Raw genomic sequence first — 14203 nt, 5'->3', positions numbered from 1 at the left:
GAAATACAGAATGCTGAGTCCAAAACCAAAAGGCAAGGAGATCAGGAGCGAAGACACCAACTGAGCAGAAAGTGTTGCAGCGCAAGGAAAGAGGAAAAACACAGCCCTTATATACCAACAAACAGGAAGTGACCCACAGGAAGTAAAAGGACACCATCTTAGATAGGGAAACAATATATAGAACAGAATAGTAGAGGAACCATAGAGAATAGGGAACAAGGAATGCTGGGAAAGCACAGGAATCTGGGAAGGAGGAAAAGACATAAAGAAAGGCACACAACAGACTGCAAACAGAAGAAAGGACAAAGAAACGAAGAAAAACAGGTAAGAGGGTTCAGAGACCCCTGGGACAGTGAAAGGCAGAAGGAAGAACGAGGCCCCAAGCAAATCTGGGGCCTCGAAACGCGCAGGAGAGGCTGGGGGCGCGCCGCGTCTTAATAACGCGGTGCGCGGCCCGAGCCGAACGCCCGGCCGAAGTCGAGCTCTCGGCTCGCGCCGCACCGCGCGGCGCGACAATTGGTGCTACCTATGTTTAGTGGTGAGATGAGCATTTTCAGTTTGCTGTCTCACCGGCCTTCCTCCTGTGTTTACAAAAGTGATGGCGGTGGTAGCAGCACATCTTCAGGGAATATGGGTTCCTGTCTTTCCCAACCTTGATGACATGCTGTTGAAGGCAGAATCACCCCAGACAGTTGTCAACGACCTCCAAATGATAGTGAACCTCCTGTCATCTGTGGGATTCACTATCAAAGTGCCTGAGTTGCACCTGACTCCTTCTCAGACACTCCCCTTCATCTGAGCCATTCTTAATATAGTTTACTGCCTTTCTCCCAGACATGAGAGTCTAGAACATTCAGGCTATGATCCTGAATGTTCAGCCTCAGCCTCAGCCCTGGATTTTAGTGGGGTCAACTCTGAGGCTGCTTGGGCTGATGACCTCCTGCATCCTGCTAGTCAAGCCCCCAGATGTCATATACAGGTTATACAGTTGGATCTGAAGTCTCAGTTGGCCCAACATCAAAGGGACCTCTCCAACCACATCCCAGTTTCAGAAGAGACTGCAAAAGATCAGCAGTGGTGTATACTAGAACGTGACTGGATTAGTGGCAGACCTCTCCTTACCTCACCCACAGTTGACACCGGTGACAGATGTATCACTCCTGGGTTAGGCGGCCATCTGGTACAGGTGGAGAGCAGATGCCTCCGGTGTCTGGCGGACACCCGGCTCCATATCAGCCATTTGGAGCTGAGGGCCTTTTGCCTCTCGTTGAAGTCCTTCCTTCCATCCATCAAGGTGAGGTTGATACACAAACAAAACTACCACTATGTGGTATTGCAAAAAACAAGCGGGTGGGGTTACAGATCCTGTGCCTATGGAAATGGCTGGATTGTCAAGGTATTTTACTAGTGGTGAAAGACCTGGCTAGATCTTTGAATGCCAGGGCAGGCTTGCTCAGTTGTCAATGCCTAATGGATCATGAATTGCAGTTGCACCCAGAGGTGATGCAGTGTCTCCTCGACGAAAGGGGAGAACCTTGGCTCAATTGATTCTCACCCGCAGACAATGTGCAGTGTCAGCAGTTCTTCATGCTGGGGTTTCCAAGGTGCTTCTCAGACTTTTATGGGTGGCACTATGAGTGCTGCAGACCCACTAGTAGCATTTAATTTACAGGCCATGGGTATATGTTGTAACATTTACTAGGGACTTGCATGTAAATTAAATGTGCAGTTAGGTATAGGCCAATTTGTCCATGTTTGAAAGAAAGAGCACAAGCACTTTATCACTGGTTAGCAGCCAACAAAAATGAATTCAGCAAACAAGAGGCATGATGGCAAAATGTTTAGGGGAATACCAAGCCAAGGATGTCAGGTCTAACAGTAGGGTATCACTATATCGAGGTCTTAATATGAACGGACCAAAGAATTGTGTCCTAACTATTGTTTACAAAAATATTGGCCTAATAGAGTTTAAAAATAGAAAATCTACAGTCTTCGGCCTGTTATAGAAAATCTACACCACGTTGAGCAATATTTTTGTAAATTATATTTAGTCCTCAATATTTATGTCAGTAAATATTTTTGTGATCAATATTCTGAGATACAACTTCTGCTAATGACCCTCAGGGGTCCCTTTTATTTTTCAGTCTTCTCTGTGATGCCTCCACCCAGACCTTCTCTTATTCCTATGCCTCCCAATCCTACTATTGAAAGAAGCACAGTTGTAGTGCTCTAGGCACAGAGTAACTGCTGTCAGGCCATCCACTGACCAGCTATCCAGATATAACCTCAGAGTACTGCAATTTAATGTGTTCAACTGTTCGTTAGTAGTGGGCCCTAAGGGTAGTGCAACAGTGGGAGCAATGCTTGGACAGTAATGTTCTGGGTAAATTTTCAATTACCACAATGTTGTTGAATTTGGTAGATTTTAGTTCTGAGGTGTACAACTGTGGATCATTATTGCCAGATGGACTGTGATCAGCAAGTGCGGTGACGACGATAAGACATGCTTTTGCATGTTGCTTACTATGAGGTTATGAAAGATGGTGTGGGTCAGGGTGTGACCAGCATTGTGAATGGAGGTGTTCACTATTTAGTCAAACCACAGAGCTTTTGTATTCATTACAAGTTCGTGTGTTCATTCTTTATTCATAATTCAGTTATTGAAGTTTTCCTGTGAGATGATTTTCTGGAATGCTCATAGAAACAAGGCCTGACTGGAGATATCTTTAAGCAAGCCGGTGTTTCCATTAGCCTATCTTCATAAGGAAGGGGTCTTTGATAGTAGCGTACATTGAGAGGCTTGCTGATCAAGAATGCTTGAGTTCTTGGCCCTGAAAGGAAACCATAGGAACAAATGTGCACATTAACTCAATTCTGAGGTTCAGTAAGTGTGAAATAATGGGACTATGTTTAGAGAAAAGACATACTTGAAGAGCTCCATCAGTTCAGGGAGCAAATTTAAAGCACGAATTTCTAGCAAATTTTGTTAGCATGCACGATAATTAAGCTGATAAATCCTCTCAACATTTCCTCATTGAAAATATATTTCTTCATATACAGTGTTGTGTCGTAATTGTAATTCACATGGAACAGAGATGTGTTCTAGATACTTATTGGTTCTACTGCATCTCTACATGCATCCTATATAATGAATATCCATGCAAGAATTTGAGAACTTTAATTCTAAATTCACCCACTACCGAAATTTGTCTTTCCCACTACAAAATGACAAATATAAGCACAAGTTAAATAAGGAATACATTTTGAATGCTGATAATGACACTAGTAGTTATAAGAGACCTGAGGTAATGCATGGAAAATACAATTATGTTTCTTCATAGGAATACATGTTCCACAGAGAGCTGAGATGTCAGAAATAGCTACAGCACCAGTGGGCAAAACACCTGTGACAAACAAGCATATGCTTCCACCAGGTCTAACAGTGGTGGAAGAACCCAATAAAACACCAGTGGCCCTGGAGCAAGGACTCCCAGTGCTGAGTCATCATCCAAAGGTAAGCAAGAGGAAGGTGAAAAGATTGTTCATTCTAGTATGAACTGATTGCTTTTTTCTTATGACCCACTATTGTGCGAATAAATAATATAAACTGAAAATCCTCATCGGTCGCTCCAGATCATTTCTTACAGCTCATACTAGAGGACTACACATAGTATACAGTATGACAAACTTCATGAGCTAGTGAGCTTACCCACCCCCCACCACTCGTCAATGTGCCGTTTTGATCTATGAGAGGGTGGTCTATTGGCCACACCCCCATCATCCTGAATGAACCCACTATCTTTTGTCTTTGTTGATTTGACGGAATTCAAGCTGATTCATTGGCTTCCCAAACTCATAGATTTTCTGGAGTTCTTTAGCATTCTTCTGTTACTGCCACTGCTCTTGATAGTGTTGTGTGTATGAATCACAACCCTAAACTATTGTATTGGTTTCATGTTCCGAAATCTTTATCCACTTACTGATGAGCTTTTTAAATGCTCGGTGTCTCTGATTTTGTTTTTACTGAAATGTTCCCATAAATCATGTAAAGTCTTTTTGAAATGTCTGAGTAATAAATGTAATAAATGTCAGTGGAGGTATGCCGTCTCCAAATTCATTCAAATTATATAATTATCAATGACTTTGTAGAAAGGAGTAAAAAATAACACAATTCTCAGTCATTGGTGAAACTTAGCATTTCATGCTTTTACTAATGTGATGTTATGTGGTTCATGTTCGATCTAAAAGAATATTATGACTAGGCCTCCAAAAGAAATTCCATTCTAAATTTGGACAGGGAAAAGTGAACCACATTTTTGCGTGGCATCATAGTGTCTTTTGTCCTTCACACAATAGTTCGCTATACCAGGTTTGAAACACAACCTCTTGAGAAAGAGCCTCTAAAGTCAATGCGCCATTTCATCTTTGTGCTTCTTTGTTCTTGCATTTTCAATGTACAGAACGTATCTGGGTTGTCACATAGTCCAAGGAAGGACAACAACTCGGTGCCTAAAGAACTGGAATAGAAATTCAGAGAAATGAACGTTGTCATTGAATAGGGGTATCAATAATTCCATGGTTAGCGTGGAATATTCAAGAGATGTTTATATTTCCATTGCAGAATCCCTGGCGATGTTTGACTGCATTACAATATTATTATTCTCATTTTATTTTAATTTGTTTTATTCAGATTGTATCAGGTGAGCTCTGATAACATAATGCTGTCCTTGCAGCAGTAGACTTATCCAAGTTGTGTTTTGTAAAACAGACATTTCACACATACTTACGCAAACCTGAAAGAGAAGCTTTGCAGGAGATTCCAGAGAGAGATGATACACAACTGGAAATCGACAGCTCTGAAAACATGCAGAAGGAAGGTGAAAATGGACGAGTTATGGGCTCAAACCTCTCTGGTGAACAGTAAGTTCCTTTCTATGTTTCACCTTTGCTTTGTTTCATTTCTGCACCTCTTTTCTTGGGTTTATCAATTACTAGGATTGCATTTCTAGAATATTGATGTATTTTCTAGTGCAATCTTTCAGTCATACTCCTCCTTTTCCAACAATCAGCAAATGTTTCCATTTAAAGGCATTTTTTATAAATGTTTTCATTTTGTGAGGTAAATATAAGGTATATAAAAGCAGACTTTCCCTTAATCTTCTCATCCATATTATCTTGCTCCTGAGCCGAATGCAAACACAGTTTAAAGTGCTAAAGACCCACAAGGGACATTTAAGCACTGAACACCTGAAGCACATGAAAAGGTAAAAGGAGAAACTACATCTAAATAGAGCAGACATGGAGAGACAGTAAACAGAAGTACCCTGAAAGTCATACATTTTCCTAAGGCAGGACTTCGGCTGTTCTAGCATCATGTGGTATTGGTGAGAACCATTGGCTTCTATAATCTTCCATAATCAACTCAATTGATTTAGCAAGTTATCATCAGAGGCAACCGGACAGTTATGGGGGCACCTTGTGATACACCTTTGAAGGGCCAAAGAGAATGCCTTAAATGAAAGGCATTAAGACATAGCTAGTACATATGGGGAAGGACAGTGTCTGAGGAAGTCAACTCTTGGTTAGTGATAGTCTTTACAGCCTTATTTTTAAGCATCTCTGTTAGGCATCATATTGCAAATGCCTAGTTAAACCAAGGGCCACCCGAGAAATAGTAGACAATTGTGTTTTTCACACAAATGTAATGATGTCCACCCAAAAGAAAATACATATTTGCCTGTGCATTCAGGAACAGTGTGAAGCCCTGATACATCTCCCATGCCTTCACTTTCTCACAACAGGAATTCAGTCTTATGTTGTTTCAGAAACAGTCAGCTTGATCTCATTATTTTTGCATTTCAAGTTAAACATCAACCATATTAAACACATTTTAATGAAAATGCTCTGTTCATTCCAGGGTCACTTGTGTGTCATCAGCATTTGTGTGAAACATCCCTGTGAGGCTATGTAGTTAGGAAGACGAAAAATCAATCATTTGTTGCTCTTCACAACCCACCAATTTCTTAACTGTTGTCAACAACACCCACTAGTAATGGGTATCAGAAGCTGCAAAACAATGACTGCCTCTCGCCTTCCAAAGCTTCTAAAATGTGTTTTGTACATTAAGATTTACCTCCATTGATCCAGCAGGAAAAAACCTGGTTTGCGAATTCCCAATAGTAGTTTGATTTTTAAGATTTTTCTTGAATAAGATAGTGGTAACCGTATCCAAGAATGTTGATTACTATGCCATCATCAAAAATTGAGGTTAGTGATAATAAATTTTAGAATTCCTAGTGATCTATTGCATCAGGAGCATGACCCACCCTGTGTCCCTCTGAGGCAAATCTTCAGCCTAAATTAGTTGAACACTGAATTAATTGGCAGGATTTGATTAGGAGCCTTATGTATCCCAAGGACCAAATTGCTTTGAGAAGAAGCACAACTCAATAGAATAATGGATTTTATGGATTTTATAATTGAAATAGAACAATAGATTATTGTTGGACCTGGTCCTAATTTTTCTGACCTGTTTTTGTTGGCTTTAGGACTCTGGGCAGTTTACCACTGCTAACTAGTGCTAAGGTGCATATGCTCTCTGTCTAAATTGTATTGGTGATCCGTTTATCCATGATTGGCATATCTGAATTACTTGTAACTCCCTAGTAAAGTGCACTATGTAGGCGAGGGCCTGTAAATCAAATGCTACTAGCGGGCCTGCAGCATTGATTGTGCCACCCACATGAGTAACCCTGTAAACATGTCTCAGACCTGCCACTGCTGTGTCTGTGTGTGCAATTGTGAACTGCCATATCGATCTGGTATGTGAACCCACTTTTCAGGCCTAACCAACTCTTTTACTAAATGTAAGTAACGCATAACATAGGTCCAAGGAAGCCCCATGGGCAGGGTGCGGTATATTTTAAAAGTAGGACATGTACTGGTGTGTTTTACATGTCCTGGTAGTGAATTACTACCAATTTCGTTTTTCAGTATTGCAAAGACTATCCCTCCCACAGGGTAACACGGCGATTGCCTTGAAAAATCTTTTAAGTGTAATTTCCCATTGGGAGCAGATAGAAATATGGAATTCGGGGTCTCCGAATTCACAATTTAAAAATACAACTTTTGGTGAAGTTTTTTTTATCTGAAAGTCTGAAAATGACACTTTTGGAAAGTGGATATTTTCTTACTTAACCATTCTGTGCCTCTGCCTGTCTGTGGAATTCATGTCTTGATCAGGATGACAGTTGGGCTGTTAGTCCATTCACTCTAGCACAAAGGGAGCTGAGACGTGCCCTGAATATCCTGATGCCCCATCACCAGGCTAATGGGTGTTGCTGAGCTAGACTGGTGGGAGGAGCTGACACTTGCACCTGAATAAGTCTGTGCCTGTCCTCACACAAAGCATTCTCAAACTCCGTGGACTGTGTCTGGGGTTAGGGCAGGGAAGGCAGGGTCTTGTGAACTACAAAGACTTCCCTTTGAAGTTTGCCTACTTCAAAGACAGAAATTGGTATAAGTACTGGACTGCTGACAGCACATAGTAAGAACATTTTTGGACTGAGGACATTCTACCAGGAAGAAGAGCTGAATGATGTTGGAGGGACTGCCACCCTGCCTGTTGCTTTGTTGTGAAGACCTGCTGCTTACTTCTTCTGTCCTGGGAGTGAAAGGACTGGACTCGCTTTCTAAATCCTGCTTTACAAGGTTCTCCAAGGACTTGAACTGAGAGTGCCCACTGTTAAGAAGTCTCAGGGCCATCAAATAATTCACCTACTCTTGCTGAGAGTCCTGACATATCAGTTGCTGCCAAATCCAGTTCCTGGGCCCTTGGAAGTGAGCTCAGGTACAACCAAGAAGAAACTAAGCACATTGACTCCAGAGCGACTTCGGGACTGCTGCCGCTCTCCGTCTTTGTGCCACTGCCTGCACCAGAGTCATGGTCCCTGCTGGGTGCACTGTTGTGACCTGCAACACAGGCTCGATGCCGCCACAGCGCCTCTGAAGTCTCGCCACAGAGTGAGTCTCGCCACTGTGACACCCGACTTCGCTGCAGCACCTGTGGCCCATGGTGTGATCGAGACACCACAAAGTTGATGCCTTGCATCTTGACCTGCTGGATTCATCGACCCCTCCTTATCATAAGGAAATGATGCTGCTTCTCCACCCCTGCAACTGTAAGGAACCGATGCCTCACCTCCACAGTAGCAGCAAGGAAACAATGCCACACTGGCTCAAGCGACGCCTCACCTTCCGACTCTGTGCAACGTCTTTGTGTTCTCATTGTTTTGCAAGGTACTGCACCTAGAGTCCATGCAACTCAGTGACTGGCCTGCACTGCCTTGTGAGTGGCATCGGGCTGTTGGGAACGACTCTGTGGAGATGCTGCGATAGCCCTAGTTGGAGCAATTGTTCTTCCAAGGGCTATATTAGGATTTAATCTTTGAACATTTGTATCTTTACTTCTGTATGTTGGATTTTGTCATTCTGATCTTGTTTTCCTCAGAAAAATATTGTCTATTTTTCTAAACTGTTGTGGAGTACTTTTGTGGTGTTTTCATTGTGTTAATGTGTGTGGGTACAAATACTTAAGCCTAACTGCTTGAGCCAAGCTACCAAGGGTGTGAGCAGAGGTTATCATAGCTGTGTGACTCCCTTGCCCTGACTGAAGTAACGGTCCCTACCTGGGCAGAGTGCAAACCACTGCCAACTAAAGACCCCATTTCTAATAATTATTCATCCAGTTCTGAAAGAAAATTAAAGTTCAGGGAGGGTTGTATGACTATTGAGAACAATGATACAGGAAGACATGAATATTGTGTCAAAAATGTCACCTACAAAAATATAAAGTTTATATACTTTTTATGTAAAGTACAAAAATATTGTGCAACAGAATATCTCCAAAACAAGGTAATAATATATATTTTTAAATATAAGTCACAATTTAAGCAATTTATTTAATATATTAAAGTAGTAAATAATAATATTATTTAAAGCAAGTAGATTTAAATAGATTTATTAAATAATACCGTATGTATATGTATTCTTTAAACAATATGAAAATAATAATCAAAAATGTTTTAAAGACATTACATTTTAAATATAAACAATACAGTGAAAGTACAAATGATGAACACATCAATATATCTAACAAATATATGTAACCTAAATTGAATATTAAAAATGAAATATATTTTTTATGAATACTATAAACTAAATATGCAAATATTTAACTATACTATTTAAACAATTAACAACTGACATTAGTAATATTAACAGTAATAAAAAAAGTAAAACCACATATATTAGCCAAAACATATCACAAATCATAAAAATCATAATATAAAAAGAAATTTGTTTTTGAATAAAAAAACTAACATAAACATAAATTAAAAAAAAAACAATAATAAAAAAAACAAAAATACCAAAGAAAAATAATTGAACTCCAGTTTAAATAAATGTAGGACAGGTGTTACACTTAGGAGGGGCTACATTTACTATTCCCAATCCAACGTAGGTAGAAACAGGAAAAAAGATTGCATTTTGGAGGGGATAGATTTAGTAGTCCCACTCCAGTCTGTGCAATGTGTTGAACTTCAGAGGCCTTAGATTTACTAATCTAACTCCAATTTAGGCAACAGTCTGAACAGTGTTTGACTTTGGAAGGGTGGGTTTATTATTCCCTCTCCAGTCTAAGCAACAGTAGGGAAAGTGCTGGACTTCAGTGGGGCTAGATTTACTATTCCCATTTCAATCAAAGCAGCTGTAATTAAACTATGGAAGACAAGAGTACTATTTCTACTCTAACTTAACTCACAGTAGGGAAAGTCTTGGACTTTGAAGTGGATCTGTTAACTATTCTTACTCTAAGGCAAGCAAAATCAGCAAAAGTGTTGAACTTTTAATCACTTCTTCAAAATATTCAAATACCTAACAACATAAAATACTAAATGATTCATACAATATAAAATGTATATTCTATTAATAAAAAATTACATTAAAAATAATACAATATATTATCAATTAAATGAAAAACATTAATGAATTTAAGTAAAATGTATTTACGTTCCACCTACCCACAAAAACTCAAACACCTAGAAAATTATATTGAAATTTAAATAAAACAATAATAGCATTAAGATACTAATAGAATTATACAAATAAAACATAGAAAATAATTAAAAACAAATTATTATTGAAATAACTTACTACTCAGTTCCCAACAACCTGCTGCTAAAATATAAATTTATAATGCACGTATACAAAATTAGAACAAGCATTAGAAATCTCAAATTAAATTAAATTCATATAAATGAAATGACAATCAATTAGACAATTTACATAATAAAATGAATATTTAGTTACATTTAAAATGATAGATATTTCAAAATACAATACATCATAGGTTACGTAACTTACAACCCAACAAACCCAGTAATAATTGATAAATTAATAAGTAAACAAAAAATGTAATTACACATTTAAAATTACAAAGTATTCTTAAAAATATAACATTAATAATACTAACATAAAATTCATATAGTAATTAATATGTAATAATACAATAAAAAAAGTAAACTATATTAAATACAAATTACATTTAAAACAAATTATATTACATGCATAAAAAACTAAATTCGTACCTTGATATTCTGTTACTCAATGTCACACAATGTTTTTGACTCAATATTTGTGTCATGCACGTCAGGGAGATATGATTCACTGCTCCAACTGTCTAAGTAGCTTAGCAGCAGCATCTATTGTTTTGGAAGAGTTGATACACTTCCCACAAAGGACCACTTAGAAAGCAATTATCTAATTTCTGTAGATTTATTAAGACTGATTGCCTATTTAACCTATAAATTATTTAAATTTCAACATTTTACACATGCTTTTACTTTCCCAGGAACAACTTGTTCACGTATTATAGGCGGTTTAGAACTGCACTATTGTTATTTTCACTGCCTCAGACTCTACAGGTAGATTGGCAATCACTCAATTTTCAGTTTACTCTAGGGTGCTGACTGTCTGCACTGTGTATGGTCCGAATGTGGATGACTCAGGAATGTTTGATCAGCTAAACCTGGACCATTTGGACTGGTCAGGAGACCTGTTACTAGTGGGTGATTTTAATTGTGTTCTTTATTACTTAATCAATACCACTAATCAAAAGGCATATCATCACATGGCTAAAACAAGGGCCTCTATCTTTGAGATACTGTGGGTGCACTGTTTAGTTGACACATGGAGGACACTTTTTTCTCAGACTCCTGGTTAGATGTTCTACTCAACACTGCACAGGCAATACTCTAGATTAGATTTAATTCTACTGTCTCAACAGCTGCTTCAAGGGGTTGCTATGGACGTTTGCCCTAAGATAATGTCGGACCATAATTTAGTCCTGCTAATAATGAGGATGCCTGGAACTGTCCAGTATGGAATGCTTTACTTTCCCTCAGTCACTTTTCTCTAATTCTGTCTTTAGAGCTCAATTGATGGACCAGTCGAGAGGGTTTATTGCTGCCAATCAGGACTCTGCCTTGTTACATATTGTATGGGAAGCTTTGAGGTTTTTGCCGGGGGGACCATCATGCAGCTTGTTCTGGAGGCAAATAAGAATGAAAGAGACAAGGCTTCTAAGCTGCGTGCTCAGCTAATGGAGCTAGAGGCAAAACATGCACTAGTGCCTAGTGATAAAAAGCCGACTGAGCATTTGATTTATCTGGAGTTGTTGAGACCTATGTAAGAACATAGCAATTAAGTTTTACAGCAACAAGACTCTTCAACAGGAGCATGGGGAACAGACGGCCCGAGTTCTGGCATTCCGCATTGCCAAAAAGAGGTATAAGTATACAATTAAGTCTATCAAGGATAAGGATGACCTTGTCCATTATGATATACAATCTATAGGAAGTCAGTTTTGTGATTACTGTAAAGAAATGTATGGCTCGCTAGCGCAAATCCCACAGGCTGTTATTGATGAGTACTTGCAGAAGGCTTGCTTGCCATGTCTTGACCATCATCAGGATTCAAGTTTGGAGAAGGATAATACTATATAGGAATTAGAGCAGGTAATAAAATCCCTCCTCTCTGGCAAGGCAGCACAAGAAGATAATATTTCCCCTGGAGTTCTATAAGGTAATTCATCAAAATACTTATTCTATTATTTATAAGGCTGGTGTCTTAAATTGAGAGTGGGGAGATTGATCCAGAGTCCTGGAAATCTACCAACATAGCAGTTTTTCTTAAGAAGGATAAGCCTCACCAGGAAAGGGGATCCTATCAACCTATCTTTCTTTTAATTACAGATGCTAAAATATATGATAAAACTCTTGCAGTCAGACTAGGCCCTCTTCTGCAAAATATTATGTCTTCTCAGCAGCATGGATTTTTTCAGAGAAGGGACTCCACCAGTCATACAAATACTGCTGTAGTTATGTTTGATGTAGACAAAATCACCGGCAGTAAGGCAGGCATGATTTTACTGGCTACAAAAAGGCATTTGATCAGGTCTCATGGCCCTTTCACTGGTCAGTATTGTCTGCAGTAGGAACTGGATGATTTATATCCCATGTTAGGTCTCTATATAAAGATCCCTTGGCTAGATTGATCTTGGATGCGTATAGTTCACCGCTCTTTCATATATATGGATGCATGCGGCAGGGCTGTCCTTTGTCTCTGCTATTATTTGCTCTTTATATTGAGCCCTATCTCCAACCGCTTATTTCTAATTCTTTGTTTCAGCTTGTTGTTTTTAATGGGGTAGAATTGAAGCTTAGTGCCTATGCAGATAATGTGTCTGTATAAATCATCAGACCCCCTTGAAGCTATTGGTTGAATTTCAGACATGGCTAATAAGTTTGGAGTGGTTTTCGGCTATAAACTGAACTTAGACAAGACTCAGATCCTACTGAGCTATCACTCTGACCGTCCAGTCCCTTGCCTCACTTCTGTAGCTACCTACCTTGCGGTTATAATCCATGGCAACATTGACTGCATAGTCGGGTTGAATTACAACAAGTCTGTCAGTCTTAAACTGCGAGCCTAGGCCATCTACCACAAAGGGCCTGATTACAAGTTTGGCGGTTGGAAAACTAAATTGCCAGACCCGTGGTGAGGAGACCGCAACAGAGCTGGCTGTCTCCACACCGGCCTCATTACGAGTTTTTCACTGGGCTGACCAGCGGAAACCTTGCAGCCCAGTGGAAAACTTGAAGTGGCATTGGGCTCAGCTCCATATGGAGCCGAGGCAAATGCCGTCGCACAGGTGCCCCTCTAGCACTCCTAGGATGTGCAATGTCCGCACAGCAGACAGTGCATATTCCGACTGTGCTGGGGAGGGGGCCTCTGCACTTGTTCTTGAAAACGTGGTTGTAATATGGCAGTTGGACCATCATACGCACGGTGGTCTGACCTCCATCGCAAGTCTGGCGGTCTTCGGATCGCCAGAGTCATAATCGGGCCCTAAGTCTAGTTGGGCGATGTAATATAATTAAAATGAATATCCTCCTGAAATTCCTATATCTTTCCCGTTCAATTCCATTGCGAGTGCCTGACTCCTTTTTTAAATGTCTGGAGGGGGTTATCAGCAGTTTCATAATGGGCTATAGGAGAGCCAAATGAGCTATACATTTTTCGAAATTGCCAGGTTATCAGGGCAGTTTGTTACTCCCCGGCTTTAAGCTATATTTTTGGAAAGCTTTTGGAACGAGTATTTGGAATCTGCTTACATACTCTGATCCTGACTCACTTGTTTTGGGTTATCATTTGGCCCTGAGATTCAACTGTTGATTATTACTTTGTAGTTTGTCGGACCCAAATTACTTTAAATGAGTGCGGTTTAGGATTATTAAGGATACTTATCAGATCTCGGGGGAAATATGCGTAAAATATACCTTACCATATATCCATCTGTACACTCCATTGTAGAGTAATCCTGATCCCCCATCTATCTTCCATGACACTGTGGTCAGGCTGAGGTTTACATTAGGTCTAAAAACCAGGGGCCACCTTTTTTACTCATCTGGGTTGTATCTATTCTCTGCTCTGCAAGCACATCATGGGCTTTCTCATTAATCAAGCAGCTAAATCTAGCCAAAGCAGCTGGCTTAGATATATTGAAATACCTTTGTAAAACTTCAGGCAAATTGTCAATTATAATAATCTATAAAATTATGATTGCATGCCAGGAAGATGGGTG

General features: G+C 39.6%; 1 protein-coding gene across 1 annotated transcript in view; it reads left to right on the top strand.

Annotated features, from left to right (window-relative positions):
• LOC138245536 (protein bicaudal C homolog 1-A-like) overlaps window positions 1-14203 on the top strand; it is a 275979-nt gene that overhangs the window by 198121 nt on the left and 63655 nt on the right. Inside the window, exons 12-13 of the mRNA XM_069199212.1 lie at window positions 3342-3514; window positions 4769-4920. Of these exons, the coding sequence (XP_069055313.1) occupies window positions 3342-3514; window positions 4769-4920 (325 nt within the window). The remainder of the gene's footprint in view (window positions 1-3341; window positions 3515-4768; window positions 4921-14203) is intronic.

This window comes from Pleurodeles waltl, chromosome 7 (genome assembly GCF_031143425.1).
Source record: "Pleurodeles waltl isolate 20211129_DDA chromosome 7, aPleWal1.hap1.20221129, whole genome shotgun sequence".
Lineage (NCBI taxonomy): Eukaryota > Metazoa > Chordata > Amphibia > Caudata > Salamandridae > Pleurodeles > Pleurodeles waltl.
This window is presented reverse-complemented; position numbering and strand designations above follow the sequence as displayed.